Source organism: Pyricularia grisea, assembly GCF_004355905.1.
Source record: "Pyricularia grisea strain NI907 chromosome Unknown Pyricularia_grisea_NI907_Scaffold_2, whole genome shotgun sequence".
Taxonomy (NCBI): domain Eukaryota; kingdom Fungi; phylum Ascomycota; class Sordariomycetes; order Magnaporthales; family Pyriculariaceae; genus Pyricularia; species Pyricularia grisea.
The window spans coordinates 4084033-4100168 of record NW_022156717.1 but is presented as its reverse complement, the minus strand read 5'-3'; the positions used below and the strand labels follow the sequence as shown (position 1 = coordinate 4100168).

Sequence of the window (16136 nt, the reverse complement as noted above, 5' to 3'; positions counted from 1 at the left end):
GTACTACTACACTTATGGTACGAGCGTGTAGTACCTCTCTCTTTTTGGGGGGGTGTGGTGCATTACATTTGATTTGGCTTACCTGATCCGATGTGACTTTACCATGACACGGGTCGGCCCCACTTGGCGAGGTACTCGAGTGAAAGTACTCTAGCGAGTCTAGTAATTGCCGTGCCCATCGAACGCTATTAAGGGTTAGGAGGAGACCGTCCCCCGCTCCACCTCGGCTTTACCGGGCAATCTGCGCAGGCTTGCTTGCCGATGGGCTGGGGTTCAGGCTGTATGCGGCTCAGCTATCCGATTATGTCACAGGCAATGCTCGTAGTTATCAACCAAGCCCCTATGTGACGATGATGAGCACCGTCGCCTCTATTGCCGCAACCGAAAAGTCCGCCGTTCGCCGGCCGGATGTGCCAGATTGGGAGGCGACGGCCAGTGATGCGGTTAGTGAGGAAAAGCCTGCCAACCCACGCAAGAGGAAAAAGAGCTCTCGGGCGTAAGTTTCCCCCCAAAACAATCGTGATGGGAACCACTAAAAATTTATAAAAGAAATGTGCCGGGCTGACTGGGGAAAAAAACCCACCCCCTTGCGGCCTTTGCCTCACGCGGCAAAGGAGCAAGGGCCAATTGTTCTGGTTCTTTTTTGTCCAATTCAGTTGTGATTTTTGCCATGTCAACCACCAACCATGTGACAATGCAAAACCACGATGTGGCTACTGTGAGAAGCATGGAAAGCAGTGCCTCTACCTACGACCCCAGAAGAAGAGAGGGCCGGCTCAGGGATATCGCAATGCCCTACACAGCATGCGAGAGAGTGCAGCTGCTTGGGGCGTAGCATTGAGCTTGATCCCCGAGCTGGATACCATGGTGGAGGCGGCAATTGCCCAGAGCGAGCAGGATGGCCACGCAGTCTCTGTGTCAGTTAAGGACCCAGACCAGCAAGATGCCTTAATTGCCTCGTGGCAGCAAAGTCGGGCCTTCAGAGCATTCTTTGGCGACGAGGCGGCTGCAAGCGCAACGACCGGGGCGGCAGCATCAGAGAAAGAGGAAGGCTCACCAAAAGTGAATGAAAGACTGGCTACGGCTCAAAGTACTCGTTCTGAGCTGTCACAGCCACCTGCTCCTCTGGCGGGGACAGATTGGCCGCCGGCCAAGACGGATTCGCCACCGCCGAAACGTACTAGCTTTCTCACGTCACCTCCGTTACATGACGGTAGCCTCACGGGAAGCCTAAATATGTTTGACGGCATGGATCACGGTTTGGGCTTGCCATTTTCAGTTTCTGACTTGGTAGTCAAGGACGCAGAAAGATCGTAAGTGCAAAGGCCTTATTGGGGGTTTATCTACTCTTGGGTCAAAATACAACATCAACACGAAATGGTGGCTTCTTTGTACTGACTCGTCCCCGGATAGCTCTGATGGATTCTCTCAAACACTTGGATCGCTCGGTTTCGCGCCGGGTGAAACTCTGGAAGATTTTGTTGCCATGTCCTCCAATCCCGAGCCAATTCGCGAAGGTGCATCAGAGGAGGATCCTTCTCTAGGAAGTGAGATGGACCAGAAAGCATATTATGAACTCCTCATGGGAAAAAGCTTCTTTCCTTGAGCATGGGCTAGGCTCCACTGTATTGCGAGAAGTATCTCCTTTGCAGCAGAGCTGCCGCATGCCAGCGGTCCCCGAACCGAGCCATTACAAACAGGAAATGTTGTTGTCCGGCACATTCCACGTTGAAGACTACAGATTTAACGAGGACGATGACTATAATTGGGTCCGTTCAGTCCCAAAGATTCAAGTAGCCGCGGGCGGCTTGGAAACTCTCTAAGAACAGTCTTCTGCCTCTGATAGACAGTCACCGAAACAAGCGAGAGGGCCGTAACCTCAGTGACTAGACAAAACTGGCAGGGGAGAATAAGGCTATTGCAGGCATCCTCGGCACGTATTCGACAAATACACAACCGATGCCGTGTCCATTCCAGATTGCGACAGCGCAAGGCCTAGTCCACACCACATGGGTTGTGGACTTTTATGATGCAGCAGAAGCTTTTTTTCTGGTGACATGTCTGGCTATTATGTGATCTATCGAGGGCACCGCAAAGCAGGGATCAGATAACTAACGACATCGACGTGGAAGATACCAGTGGTGTCAAGGGGCTTTGGCTTTCGCAGCAGAAAGTATAAGGGATGGGAAGGATGTAAGGTAGATTCATACCTGGACGGGAGAGGGACAAGGGAAAAAATAAGAACAAAGCTAAGTTTCCGTGTGTCCAATGAGTTAGAAATACTATATAGTTTCTCGAATGGACGCGAAAATATGGCAATGTCGATGAGCAAATGGGTCTAAATCAGGCCTCCGAGGGTTAGGGGACAATTGTAGAGCTAGCGGGTCGTTAATTTCGTTGGGGAGGTGGGGTCCAATTAACGCGACCAGGCAAGTCGCGTCAGTCAGGTGCCTGACGTAAAGTACAACAGCTACCAACGTCCAGCTACCCTAATTTTGGTACCATGCCTGAATTACCTACCCTTGGCTGCCTCAGTTAGGTACTCCAAGGTGATACGATCTCGCCATTGTGCATATTCTATAAACTTTCTCAAGTTGATTGATGCAGAAAAACCGGCGCTACTGCAGCATCCCCGTTCAGGTAACACTCCGCAAGTAAACACTTGCAGTCCATCACTCGAAATGTTGCTTCCGTTTGCTACGCTTCAACACTTCTCATGATGGCCGACGTAGCCACAATCAAAGCCATTGAGGCGGGTGTTGTGAGTATGATTCCATAACTTGGCCCCGATCTTAGCAACGCGTGAAGAGACACGGAAATAATTTGAATTTTCCCGTCTGACTCTGCCTATAGGTTCATCAAATCCAGTCGGGGCAGGTCATCGTTGACCTCTGCTCAGTAGCCAAAGAATTGGTAGAAAACAGTCTAGACGCCGGTGCTACTGCCATCGATGTCCGGTTCAAGAACCAAGGCCTGGACTCAATCGAGGTCCAGGATAATGGCTGTGGAATAGCACCACAAAACTATGCAGGTGTGGCCTTGAAGCACTACACATCCAAACTGTCGTCCTTTGCAGACCTCGATACGCTGCACACCTTTGGATTCAGGGGTGAAGCGCTGTCGTCGCTATGTGCACTCTCACACTTCACCGTGACGACATGTCTGCAATCAGACGTCCCCAGGGGGACGAAACTCGAGTTCGAAGTCTCTGGCAAACTCAAGAGCACGAGCTTGGTAGCGGCCCAGAAGGGAACCGTGGTCACCGTTGAGACCCTCTTCCATAACCTCCCGGTCCGCCGCCGTGAGCTGGAGCGCAACATCAAGCGGGAATGGGGTAAAGTCATCAATTTACTCAACCAATACGCCTGTATCCAAACCGGCATCAAATTCACCGTATCACAACAGCCGACCAAAGGCAAGCGTACAGTTCTATTTTCAACCAAGGGCAACAAGTCCACCCGTGAAAACATTGTCAATGTTTTTGGCGCAAAAACGCTCTCTGCCCTTATCACACTGGACCTGGAACTAGAACTTGAGCCGACGACGAGTAAAGTAACCGCTGCTGCGACGGGAAGCACCCGACAACAAGGCGAGGCGACTACTGTATTCGTACGAGGTCATGTCTCACGACCAGCCCGTGGCGAGGGGCGACAGACTCCAGACCGGCAAATGTTCTACGTGAACGGTCGTCCATGTATTCTCCCGCAGTTTGCCAAGGTCTTCAATGAAGTTTACAAGACGTATAATTCAACTCAATCGCCATTTATATTCGCCGATATTCAACTCGATACCCATCTCTACGACGTCAATGTCAGTCCTGATAAGAGGAGTATACTGCTACACGATCAAGGCCGCATGCTGGACAACATGAGGGAGGCTCTTATTGAGCTTTTTGAGAAGCAGGAAATCACTATTCCTGTCTCTCAGCTGACAGCACAGAAGCTCACGACCCCTTTCAAGATGCCAACAGTTGTAGGGCGAACTAAGAGCACGCCTACCTCTGGAAAGCAACACAAAGACGTGCAGGAAGTTGATGACGATGATGATGAAGACGATGGAATGGCAGACACACCTGTTCGAGCAAATTCAAGCCACAACTCGGGATCCGTCATTTCGAACAAGTCCTCGGCCGGGATGGCCACAGGCGGCCCTGAATTGATCAGCACTTGGGCTCAACGTAAGTCTGATGCACGTGCCGAGCCGCGTCTAGCTGCGGCTCCTCAAAAAACAAAAGAAAGCGTTCCAGACGGGGTGGCTACATTCCTGTCGAATCTAAGAGGCGACTATACCTACAACGAAGAGCCGACGCCTTCAGAACCTGAAATGCAAGAGAGAAACAATGATGGGCAGGAGGATGAGGAAGCCGGACCACAAACACCCAACGCAGATCAATCTTGCGAGAATGACGCTCAAGAACTTATCGAAGAGTCACCAGTTCCAGCAATCGCACCACCAAGAAGCCAGGGAATCAAAGCTGGCCAAACGCCTTCGGCATCCTCAGCATTCAAGAGGCCATCCGCTGAGGTTGCCACAATAACAATTGGCGATCAAACCGTCACCAGCGTTATCGGGGGGTCGCACAAAAGGCAGCGCACCAGTCAAACTCAACAAAGTAGTCAGACTAGCAGACCTAGGTCCAACATTGGGAAAGGTAAAGCTCCTTTACCGTCATTTAACGGACGTCTGACGCAGATGTTTGCTGCCGCTTCGGCAAGAAGGTTAGATCCTGATCCCGGCAGTTTACTGGTGGAGGAAGCTTCCCCAGGGGATGACGAGGAGATAGACGACGATTATGCCATGTATGAGGCCCCATCAGACCACAGCCAGATTGACGAAGAGGAATCAGATGAAGATGGTCGGGAACGCAGTCTCGTTGAGAGTCCACGGGCCGAAGAGCACCAAATATCTGAAAGAGACTCACCTCCTCCACTTGCCGAAGGGGAGGAGGAAGAAGTTCCGAATTCTGAACCGAATGACGAAGCCCCTGATAGCCCAGGGATGTTTGTCGATTCGGCTGACGACGATGGCGATTACGTAGAAGAAGATGAAAAGAAGAGACGGGAAGAAGAGAAAGTGCAGAAGCTAATTAGTGAGGCGGAGAAGACAAGCAATGAGCCAAGCAAGGAGATGGAGAAGCGATCACAAGTGTTTTTGAAAGGAAAAGCCAGGCGCAAGGACTCTACCATGACGCTAGTGCAGACTTTGAGGCTACCTGATCAGTCTGTCCATCGACAAGCGAATGCGTGGCGAGCGTCACTGGAGAAAATGGCAAAATCACACGACAGAAATGGCGGTGACAATGCTGAGCACCCTGCATTGAGAGCGAATGCTGACGGTGTGGACGCTGATACCGAAAATGCCGAGGAGAAGCTGTCTCTCACAATTACCAAGTCGGACTTTGCGGAAATGAAGATAATTGGGCAGTTCAATCTCGGCTTCATCATAGCTGTCCGCGAGGCTTCCACCAAAGTTGCCAGTGATGTCGTGCTCAGTGGTCGGGCCGGAGGCGGTTTGGCAGATGACGAACTCTTCATCATTGATCAACACGCCTCGGACGAAAAGTATAATTTTGAGCGCCTCCAAGCTAGCACGGTTGTTGAATCCCAACGGCTTGTTCGCCCCAAACCCCTGGAGCTGACGGCACTCGAGGAGGAGATCATCATTGAGAACCAGAAAGCGTTGGAGACAAATGGTTTCATCGTCGAGGTGGACGAATCGGGAGAGTCACCCGTCGGGTCACGATGTCGGCTGCTCAGCCTGCCCCTGAGCCGTGAGACAACTTTCTCGCTGGCTGATCTCGAGGAGCTAGTCAGCCTACTGGCCGACAACCCCACGACGACCGCGACGACCGTGCCCAGGCCGTCACGGGTCCGCAAGATGTTTGCGATGCGCGCATGCCGCAGCAGCGTCATGGTCGGACGGGCTTTGTCTCTTCCCCAGATGGAAAAGGTAGTTCGGCACATGGGGGGCATGGAGAAGCCGTGGAACTGTCCTCATGGGAGGCCTACAATGAGACACCTGTGTGGCCTCGGTACCACTTGGGATGGTAGGCTTTGGAAGGAAGGCGATGGATTCGACGACGACGTAAATGATGTCGACTTTTCTGCTTATACATAGATATAAAGAAATCCTGTCTGAGAATGACAGGTCTCTTAGACCTTTGGAGAAGACTTTTTATTTAGCAATATGGCAAATTGAGATCTCGATAAAGATAAACAATGTTGATGATGCCTTGGGCATGGTTGATATAGCTACGTAAATCTACCTATCCTATCATTACATGGAATCGTGGAGCAAATGGCTTCGTTCCCAAAGCCAACAAATCAGGGACCGCCAATGTTAATTCCAAAAACACAAAGCGCCAGAAGCAGAAAATCCCACAGGGTCCAACATGTCAACGTCGCTTTTCTGAAGCGACAGTGCCCCCAAACTCTCCCCAGCCTCGGATACAAACCAAACCAGTCAAGTAAGCTCCCATTCCAAATGAAACCGGTTTTCAACGCCAGATAAAACAAAAACCCCAAATTGGTGAAACCCCCCTTAAAACTCCGTTTTTTCATAAAAGAACAGAAAACCTGTGTAACCCACAACCGAAGAACTCAACGAAGCCAGGTTCAGAAAACGGTCTTGGCTCCACCGGCACGGCCTTCCTCTGCCATCTTGCCGCTGACATTCCGCCTGGCGTAGATATTGCCACCGCCATTGCCCATGTCGTAATAGTCATTGCCGGTTGACACTTGGCGAGGGGATTCTGTATGGGTGCGGCTATCTCCCGTTCCGGCGACCTTGATGTTGACGCTCGTCACCATTTCGGGCGGCGTGCGAGAGCGGAGGTCACCATAAGGCTTGGAATAGAAGCCGGACTCTGGTTGGATGGAGCTGTCCCTCTGCCGTCCAGCCCAAGTCATGCGCTTGCTGAGCTCCCGACCAAAAGACTTGCGACGTGAAGCCTTTGGCGGGGTGTCGATTACCTCGGCGGAAGGAGTCAAGTCTGCAATGTCCTGGCTGTCGTTGGCGGCCCGGGCATCGGCGCTGAAATCGGAAACGGCAGTGGGCGGACGGTATTCAAATGGGGTCTGGGGTCGTGGGGGCGTCGAAGGGTTGGAGCGAAGGGGATGCTGATGGCCTAGATAAACTGTGTGTCGGTGCGAGGGGACTGGTGGCGGGGCGCTGTTACCGAGATCAGACTCGTCGTCGTCTGGGGCAATATTCAAAGCCTCAGCACGACGGTAGCGGGATGCGTCGTCGTATAGTCCACCATTGGCAACATTTTCATTCTCGTCGTCGGACTCGTCCGAGACGCCGTCGTCACGGCCGAGATCGCGACGCTGGCTGACCACTGAATAGGGACGATCTCCCATGGCAGCGCTAAGGACGAGGTTATTGATGGCCATCTGCTGTCGTTGCTGCGTTCGATGGATAAGGGACTTGGTTGGCATCCAGGACTCGGTGAACTTGGGCTGACGGCCTTGGCTGCTACCACTGCTGCTGCCGCGAGATCCTGGGGCTCCCAAATTCTCTTCAAGGGGAACCCCGGAGTACAAACCGCGAGACTGCGTTTGGGGTTGAGTGGCGTGATATGAAGGGGGCGACGTGGACATGGAAGCAACCGACATAGGGCGGACAGGGCCTTGCAGGTTCTGGCCCATGGCCTGAAATTGCGCATTGCCGGTGCCATCCCTGAAAGAGCTGGTGGTGGATGTCTGATACAAGTGGCTTGGAAGGTCGATACGCGAGTCCCTCTTGGAGTAAATGCTGAGATCGCTATTACGTCTGGTATGGGAAAAGGGGACTGACGGTGGGCGAACCGAAACGTCTTCATAGGGGGCACCAGAACGGCGATGGGACTCGATAGGGGTAGACAGGCGACTTGTGCTGCCCACCGTGAAACTAGTAGACGTGGTCGCAACCGAGGACTTGTTGCGCTTGTGATCCTTGCGACGGCGGCCGGCCTGGACACGACGCGCAGTCAAGTGAGACTCGAGAGGGTTCATGTCGGGTGGCAGGCGTGTGATTTGACGGAACTGATAGCCAAGCCAGGCGGATATGATGAAAGAGATGAAGTGAAGGCCGGCGCTAGCAATCAGGGCGTAGTAGGCAGCCTTGATGAAGTATTCGCGCAGTTGTGAAGGGCCGTGAATCAGGGATCCCCAATGCATACTGTCATTGATGACGGCGATAACGCCGAATGTGAACAGTCCAAGGCCGGTCAGATCAAAAAGAGCCGAGAAGACCATGTAACCGGCAGAAGAGGCTGGCGTGCGCTCTCCTGCAGGCCGCTGGAGGTGATATATCGAGTATGCATTGTGGGTAGCGATTCCGGCAGCCTTTGGAAAGATGGGGCTCGAGGTTAGCAATCTTGCTCCTTTCTGCGAGTAGGTATGATGCGACAGAATGAATAGCTTGGGGACTTACAGCAATGCGCATGATCCAAGAAGTCAATTCCGGGACATCGGTCAAGAGAATGAACATGGCGAGAACACCAGCTGATCCAATTAATTCAGGAACCCGTAGACAGAGCTGTACGATTCTCAAACGGACAATCCATCTCTTTGTTCGGTCGCCAATCCTCTTGTTGTTGGTCCGGTGGGTGAGAATGGCTTGAGCACTATTCGCGGTCAAAAGTCAGCGACCTGATATAGACAGCGCCTGGTTGGTGATTTTTTTTTTTTTTTTTTTTTTTTTTTTTTTTTTTTTTTTTTTTTCACCCCAAATAAATGGATAACCAATAACTCACTCAGGATGCTGGTTGAACTTGACCAGTGGCCCTTCTTGCTTGGGCCTCGGCGGTTTTACCTCCCAACTGGCGCGAGTAACGGCCTTGGGATCGAACGTGGTCGGAGGGAAACGTGCGTCATCGTACTTTTCCTGATCATAGAGGAAAGGTCGCTGAATGGAGTTCATTGTTGCAATTGGAATGGGAAGCCCCTCTGGTAACGACGAGGGGCTGAAAGGGCGAAGCGAGTGATGATTCTGGACTGGAATGCTGTTCTCTTGACGGCCCACTCCGTCGTCCAGCTTAGGTACCTACAATAAAATGAGAAAGAGAAACGAAAATAGGTAGTCAACTACCTGGCTAGGATTTTGTCCGCAAATCGACCGACTGTTGGGATGTGTAAAGGAAGAGGTAAAAGTACTGGCAAGCAAGGTATCTCACCCAAGCTTATACCTTTCGGACATTTCAACAGTGGGACAAGAGGGCGGTGGACGAGGCGCGTCGTAGTGAGAGAGCATCGTATGCATTTTCAGCTCAATGGTTACCACAGCAACATGACGTCTCAAGCCCCCCTCGGGCAGCTACGCGCTAAACTACCTGCCGCGACCAACCCAGCCCTGTGGAGGGGACATGGTATACCTTGTAATTTCACAAATGGTCCACTTTTTCAAATTCTTACTGCTTGGTTGTCTCTGAATCTAGGTACCTACCTAGGTACGTCTAGTACCTACCTACCTACCTTAGCTCCCTTCGATTTGGGGGTGGGGGCTTGGCAATCCGTCAATTGACTTGACGAGTTTGAACCGTTAATCATAAACTGCATACCTACAAAACCGCAAAGGGATTCTAACGTCCACCACGACCTTCATCACGAGGGACTCGGTACTTGCTACTCTGAATTGACAATATGCGTCATTTAATACTAGCAAGAATGACATCGCGCATTGTCACACCATGTTGCAGTCCCTTGGTTGCTCGCTCCAGCGCACTGGTCCAAAAAGCACAACAACAGCTGAACAGACGCCAAACAAGGGCCGCATCTGCATCAAGCAGCACAAAGAGACATGAAGCTCCGTTCCGTATGGCCGTGATTGGTTCCGGGCCGGCTGGTTTCTATACAGCCTACCATGTAATGTCGCGGATTGACGAGGCCAAAGTCGACATGTTCGAGGCTCTACCGGTGCCGTTTGGTCTCGTGAGGTTCGGAGTTGCCCCTGACCACCCGGAAGTTAAGGTTAGTGGAGGAACCGATGACTCTAGTATCATCAGCAGTATCAGCAAATATGTTCTTGGACGATAACAAATAACAATCAAAATAACAAAATACAATTTGAATACAACTCTTTGGGTACAGAATTGTCAAGACAAGTTCAACGAGGTTGCTGCGTCGCCAAACTTTAGATTTGTTGGTAACGTGAGCATAGATCGCCCCAGCAACCACCAGGGAGGTGCGACAATCCCCCTGTCTGCTCTGTTGCGCAACTATCACGCCGTTGTCTTTGCCTATGGCGCTATCCAAGACAGGACCCTTGGGATTCCCGGCGAAGATCAGAAGGGTGTCTATTCGGCACGTGAGTTCGTCGGTTGGTACAACGGCCTGCCTGAGCATGCTGGCCTGCACCCGGACCTCACACAGGGCGACGAGGCTGTCATCATCGGCCAAGGCAACGTAGCTCTTGATGTTGCACGAATGTTGCTACAGGACGTTGATGTATTGCGCAAGACAGACATTGCAGAGCATGCCGTCGAGGCTCTATCCAGGAGTCGGATCAAGAGGGTGCACATTGTTGGCCGTCGAGGCCCCATGCAGGCTGCCTTTACCATCAAGGAGCTCAGAGAGTTGGTCAAGCTTCATCGTGTGGCGTTGCACCCTGTCGATGCGTCTCTTGTACCGAACCCCAAAGAGATAAAGGAGAGACCTGCAAAACGTCTGATGGACCTTCTTCTTAAGGGTTCTCCTGTCTCACCAGCAGAGTCCTCCAAGTCGTGGTCTCTCGACTTTTGTCTGTCTCCGACGCAGTTCATTGGCAGCCCAGAGGATTCCTCAAGATTAAGCGCTACCGAGTTTCAGCGTACAATCTTGTCGAACAATTTTGACCCCAAGGCCAGCGTGCAGGGCATTTCAAATGAAACCATCACTGTGCCGTCCTCCGTCGCCTTCAGATCCATCGGTTACAAGTCGGTACCTCTCCCGAGCTTCTCTTCTCTGGGAATCGAATTTGATGAACACCGTGGAATCTTGCGCAATGACGGTCTGGGACGCGTGGCAAGAGAGGTGAGGACCACTGGCGCTGCCATGGCTCAGGAGCATTTCAAGGGTCTCTATTGCGCAGGCTGGGTCAAGAGAGGCCCCACGGGCGTCATCGCCTCCACCATGGAGGATGCTTTTATCACTGGTCAAGCTGTCGTGGACGACTGGCATTCGGGTGCCGAGTTTCTCTCTTCTGGAAATGAAGAACGCTCCGGATCCGTCTCCGGTTGGGATGGGATCGTCCAAGAAGTGTCGGTAGGTGATGCCAAGATTTTAGACTGGCAGGACTGGCAAAAGATAGACAAGGCCGAGAGGGAAAAAGGTCAGCTCAAAGGGAAGGAAAGAGAGAAACTTCCAACAACAGAAGCTATGCTATCGGTGGTTTCATGATCAAAGCAAAGTCTGGGAGGTGGCAACCAGATGATGACTGTACAAATCTCTATAGCGGTTTGATCCGTGCTGTATTCTGTATTTTATATTTATATCATATAGATCTTGTATCTCTGTAAAAATACAAAAACCTACTCATGACTTGCCGAGCTTCTCGGTCAGCTCTGGTACCTTCTCAAACAAGTCCCCAACGAGACCGACATCAGCGACCTGGAAGATTGGCGCGTCGGCATCCTTGTTAATGGCGGCAATAACCTTGCTGTCCTTCATACCGGCGAGATGCTGTATTGCGCCCGAGATACCCACAGCCATGTAAAGCTGCGGCGCAACCACCTTGCCCGTCTGCCCGACCTGCAGGCTGTTGTCCGCGTAACCGCTGTCTACAGCCGCACGCGAGGCACCAACCGCGGCTCCCAGGGCGTCTGCAAGCGGCAGCATGATCTTGTCAAAGTCATCCTTGGACTTGAGGCCCCTGCCACCCGAAACCACGCGGCCAGCAGTCGCGAGGTCTGGCCTGTCCGACTTGGCCAGGTCCTCCGAAACCCACTCGGACGCACACTCGGCCTTGGGGTCGGCACCGTCCTCGATGGCTGCCGATCCGCCCTCCGTCGGGGCTGCCTGGAAGGCCGTGCCTCGGATGGTGATGATCTTGACCGGATCACTCGACTGAACGGTGGCGATGGCGTTTCCGGCGTAGATGGGGCGGACAAAGGTATCCTCGCTCTCGATGGCCGTGATGTCGGATATTTGCTGCGAGTCAAGCAAAGCGGCGACCCGAGGCATCAACCTCTTGCCAAATGCTGTGTGGCCGGCAATGACGTGGGTGTAGCCGCCCTTTTTGATATTTTCAACTAAGAGTGGCGCATAGTTCTCTGGGAGACCCTGTTCAAAGAATGCGAGGGCGGCAGTAGTTAGCATCCACCTTTTTCTTTCTTTTTTTCATCGCGGCAGCGTGAAGAAGAAGAACAGAATGTTAATCCTCACCTTCTCATATGCGCTGTTCTCGACTACCAGCACCTTTTCTACACCTCCGACCTTGGCAGCCTCTTCGGCCACACCCTTGACGCTCGACCCGGCAACGATTGCATGTACGGAGCCTCCAAGCTTTTGCGCGGCTGTGACTGCACTCAAAGATCCGGCATTGAGCTTGCCATCCCGCTGCTCGAGGACTGCAAGAGATGAGAGTAGCCTCCGAAGAGCGGAGGGGCTGGTTGCGAAAGTTGCGAACGCTGGCCTCGTCCAGGTCTGGCCGAGCACGGCTCTTCGTGCTGCCGAGAGCATTCTGATGTCGGCGGGGTAACCCTTTGCTTCTATCGGGTGTGAAGCAGATAAAAGTTCGTTCGTTGGCGAGGTGTGAAAAGTCGCTTTGAAGCTTTTCTCTGTTGTGCCTCTAAAATCCCGAATGGATCTATCAGTAAATCAATGGAATTCAAGTCGATGACGCCTGTGCTGTGATGCGCTGCGCCGCCGAGGCCATCCACCCTCTCCCGAGGATAACCGGGGTAGACAGACGGTCTTGCTTCAAAGAGTCAGGTACACGCACGCACCAGTCAGCAAGAGGGTTAGGGTCCCATCCAGGTCCTGATGCCTCAATTCGCAGGCAAAAACACCTCTTGGCGGGATAGCTCTCTAGCACGGGCTTCAAATTTCCTATCTCGCCAATCCACGCTTCGATTCGACGCGACACCTAGTGAAGCCCGGTCCATCGCGCGTGTCCCTGCCCCAATTTGAATCCATCGACATTTGACAGCCTACAACCACATACAAAGTGCCTCAAACCCTTCGCGGGCATTTTCACTCATCTGCTTGCGACACATATTCGATGAGGCATTGATTGATTTCTAGAGTTTTCAAGTGCCTTCTGTTGTAACCGGGCGCGACTCGCTTTCCCTTCGCCGTTGGCTGCAGAAATCCAATCAGAGGTGCCATTAGTTTTCTCCGGAGCGCGCGTCCGTCGCCAGCTATGGATGGAACCGCCACATTCGGCAGTGCCGCGCAAAGCGCATCGCCGAGCAACAACCCGGCTGTAGCGCAACCGTCGCAAGAGTCCGAGAATCAGTCAACCGCTCCCAAGGCGCCCGAAGGTTTGTTATTAGCGAATAATGAACACAGCTCCGGTCGCGCACAATCCGTCCCTAACACTGAATAAAAAACATTTGCAGATGTCCAGATGTCAGAGGGGATCTCGACCGATCCGCCCATTAAGCAAGATAGCACAACCCCCGCCCCTCCCCCAACGGCAGAAAACCCAATCGATGCGCCCGAGGGTCCCCCGGCTGAGACTACAGTCGCTCGTGAAGATGAGGAGATGCGCGATAGCCAGGACGTGCCTACCGATGCACAGCCCAAAGATGGTGAGGCGCCGGCAAATGGCGCTGGCCAAGAATCCAAGTCCAAGGAGACTCTGGAGAACGCGGCGCGCGAGCATTTGATATCGCAGACCTACGCCATCGTTCTTCCGAGCTACACTGTCTGGTTTGACATGAACGCTATCAACAACATCGAGAAGAAGGCACTGCCTGAATTCTTCAACAGCCGGAATCGCAGCAAAACTCCCGCTGTGTACAAAGACTACCGCGACTTTATGATTAACACATATCGTCTTAACCCGGCCGAGTATCTCACCGTCACAGCTTGCAGGCGCAACCTGGCCGGTGATGTGTGCGCCATCATGAGGGTGCATGCATTTTTGGAGCAGTGGGGACTTATCAACTACCAGGTGAGAAGACATTGAAATTCACTATTCAATTGACGGTGGCCTACGCAGCAACCACTTGCTAACACGGATCCTTCCCCCTCGTTACAGGTTGATGCGGAGCAAAGACCAGCGCCGGTGGGACCTCCTTTCACTGGACACTTCAGGGTCATTTGCGATACCCCACGAGGTCTACAGCCGTGGCAGCCTGCTGCAGATCCTGTCTTGCTCCAAGGTAAAGCAAGTGGCCAAACAGATGCCAAGGCTGCTGCTACGCCTGCACCAAAGACCGAGCTTAACCTCGAAGTTGGCCGCAACATATACGAGGCAAACGCAAAAGGCACAAAGCTCACTTCCAGCGACAACAAGACCAACGGCGATGTGCCGACCACCAACGGCACTCCTGCTGGCGCCGCTGGTTCCACCACTGATGGTCTTACCAAGGCTCCAATCTCAAAGGTCACATGTTTTACCTGCGGCAAGGATTGCACCAGGGAATATTACCACAAGGTGCAGACCGAAGGCGGTGCCAACGTCCCCAAGCGGGACTTGTGCCCTGGATGCTATGCGAGCTCAAGAATGGATGCCAAGGAAGACAACATGGGCTACGAAAAGATGGAGAACCCACAGTATCCCGCTACGGTGGATCGCGAGGCACCATGGACCGATGAGGAGACTGTTAGGCTCCTGGAGGCGCTGCAAAAATACGACGAAGACTGGGGCGAGATTGCGAATCACGTTGGCACACGGACCCGCGAGGAATGTGCACTTCACTTCCTTCAGCTGGATATCGAGGACAAATATCTTGATACCGAACCGCTGCAAGCAAGTGTCCCGACGGGATTCCCTACGATCGGTAATGACAAGCTCTTGCCATTCTCGCACGCCGACAACCCAGTCTTGTCCGTAGTTGCGTTTTTGGCAACGCTGGCAGATCCTACAAGCGTGGCCTCCGCTGCTGGTCGCTCGTATGAGGACCTCACAAAGGCGCTCAGGAAGCAGCTCGAGCTTGGTGATTCATCACAAACCAATGGAAAGGGCAAGGAGAAGGATGGCGACAGCATGGACGTTGATATTCAACAGGAGACCACAACGACAACAACCACTACGACCACGACGACCAAGACATCTATTCAGGGCCTTGCTGGTATTCCTCTAGCTGCTACTGCCTCTCGAGCCGGTGGTCTGGCATCGCACGAGGAGAGAGAGATGACACGCCTGGTCTCAGCTGCGGTGAATGTTACGCTGCAAAAAGTAGACATGAAGCTGAAGTTCTTCAACGACATGGAGTCCGTGCTGCAGGCTGAGAGGCGGGAACTTGAAAGGGCGCGGCAGCAGCTTTACCTTGACCGTCTGGCCTTTAGGCGGCGTGTGCGTGAAGTTCAGGAAGGCCTTAAGGCGGCCGTCGCAACTGGTGGTGAGCAAGGCCTCCGAATGGCACAAGATGTGGCCATGGATGGTGAGCGTCTCAGCTTCCAGGCGCCGCCTGATGCCGGCGCCGTTCAGCCTTTGAGCGCCGAGGGTCAGGTCAAGACATTTGAGGCCTAGGGTACTTATTGGCCGCGGTTAGTTAAGGTCTTTGCACTACGTCAGGGGGATAAGTCCGATATACCTTAGAGCCACATTCCATTCGAAATTTCGATGATGGATGTGGTGGCACGGTTGGCGCTGTGAGACAGGGTGGTTGTGTTGTTTTACAAAATGTATTGCTATAAGCGGAGATATTGGGAGTAATTCTTAGGGGTTCAAACGGGTATTTAGTTTATATGGAGTTCCGTTTCGTTCGCTGCATATTGTAATCAAGTTTGTTCTATGTTCTGACGACGTGCTAAACAATCAAACTGGCGATGGACTGAGCCGGGTCTTCTAGACAGGAACAGGGCAAGAGACAAATACCTAGGTAGGCAATACCGACTATTCGAATTTTGTTGCTTTATTTTGGTCTCTTCCTAGCTTGACTGTCACCTTGATTCCTCCTGCCTTTGTCATTCGCTGCCATTCGGTACGTACAGGGACGAACACTGCTAGCACGTGAAAGTTGCCTTAGGCATGCGACACTACCTACCAGGTACCTCTACCTTGCC

General features: G+C 52.6%; 6 protein-coding genes across 6 annotated transcripts; 4 read left to right on the top strand and 2 right to left on the bottom strand.

Annotated features, from left to right (window-relative positions):
• Positions 1-267: 267 nt before the first annotated feature.
• PgNI_03778 (uncharacterized protein) lies at positions 268-2375 on the top strand. The gene is made up of 3 exons (XM_031123831.1): positions 268-496; positions 657-1313; positions 1414-2375. The coding sequence occupies exons 1-3, from the start codon at positions 351-353 to the stop codon at positions 1604-1606; spliced, it is 996 nt and encodes a 331-aa protein (XP_030985692.1). The 5' UTR covers positions 268-350; the 3' UTR covers positions 1607-2375.
• A 344-nt stretch (positions 2376-2719) lies between these two features.
• PgNI_03777 (uncharacterized protein) lies at positions 2720-6117 on the top strand (the record flags this gene model as incomplete). The annotated part of the gene is made up of 2 exons (XM_031123830.1): positions 2720-2761; positions 2854-6117. The coding sequence occupies 2 exons, from the start codon at positions 2720-2722 to the stop codon at positions 6115-6117; spliced, it is 3306 nt and encodes a 1101-aa protein (XP_030985778.1).
• Positions 6118-6614: 497 nt separating this feature from the next.
• PgNI_03776 (uncharacterized protein) lies at positions 6615-9116 on the bottom strand (the record flags this gene model as incomplete). Its single annotated transcript, XM_031123829.1, has 3 exons — positions 8738-9116; positions 8416-8608; positions 6615-8327 (listed from the first exon to the last, which is right to left on the bottom strand). The coding sequence occupies exons 1-3, from the start codon at positions 8902-8904 to the stop codon at positions 6615-6617; spliced, it is 2073 nt and encodes a 690-aa protein (XP_030985777.1). The 5' UTR covers positions 8905-9116.
• Positions 9117-9623: 507 nt separating this feature from the next.
• Positions 9624-11357, top strand: PgNI_03775 (uncharacterized protein; the record flags this gene model as incomplete). The annotated part of the gene is made up of 2 exons (XM_031123828.1): positions 9624-9950; positions 10071-11357. 2 exons carry the CDS (start codon positions 9624-9626, stop codon positions 11355-11357), a joined length of 1614 nt encoding a protein of 537 aa, XP_030985776.1.
• Positions 11358-11492: 135 nt separating this feature from the next.
• Positions 11493-12638, bottom strand: PgNI_03774 (uncharacterized protein; the record flags this gene model as incomplete). Its single annotated transcript, XM_031123827.1, has 2 exons — positions 11493-12239; positions 12342-12638. The coding sequence occupies 2 exons, from the start codon at positions 12636-12638 to the stop codon at positions 11493-11495; spliced, it is 1044 nt and encodes a 347-aa protein (XP_030985775.1).
• A 394-nt stretch (positions 12639-13032) lies between these two features.
• Positions 13033-15967, top strand: PgNI_03773 (uncharacterized protein). The gene is made up of 4 exons (XM_031123826.1): positions 13033-13441; positions 13520-14076; positions 14164-15601; positions 15670-15967. The coding sequence occupies exons 1-3, from the start codon at positions 13321-13323 to the stop codon at positions 15598-15600; spliced, it is 2115 nt and encodes a 704-aa protein (XP_030985774.1). The 5' UTR covers positions 13033-13320; the 3' UTR covers position 15601; positions 15670-15967.
• The last annotated feature ends 169 nt before the right edge of the window (positions 15968-16136 follow it).

Excerpts from the sequence above, each read along its gene's own strand:
- PgNI_03773 (XM_031123826.1), top strand. The coding sequence starts at position 13,321 with ATGGATGGAACCGCCACATTCGGCAGTGCCGCGCAAAGCGCATCGCCG. Across the intron at positions 13,442-13,519 it reads CGCTCCCAAGGCGCCCGAAG|ATGTCCAGATGTCAGAGGGG; the intron begins GTTTGTTATTAG and ends AAACATTTGCAG. Across the intron at positions 14,077-14,163 it reads GGGGACTTATCAACTACCAG|GTTGATGCGGAGCAAAGACC; the intron begins GTGAGAAGACAT and ends CCCTCGTTACAG.
- PgNI_03778 (XM_031123831.1), top strand. The coding sequence starts at position 351 with ATGATGAGCACCGTCGCCTCTATTGCCGCAACCGAAAAGTCCGCCGTT. Across the intron at positions 497-656 it reads AGGAAAAAGAGCTCTCGGGC|TTGTGATTTTTGCCATGTCA; the intron begins GTAAGTTTCCCC and ends TGTCCAATTCAG. Across the intron at positions 1,314-1,413 it reads GTCAAGGACGCAGAAAGATC|CTCTGATGGATTCTCTCAAA; the intron begins GTAAGTGCAAAG and ends GTCCCCGGATAG.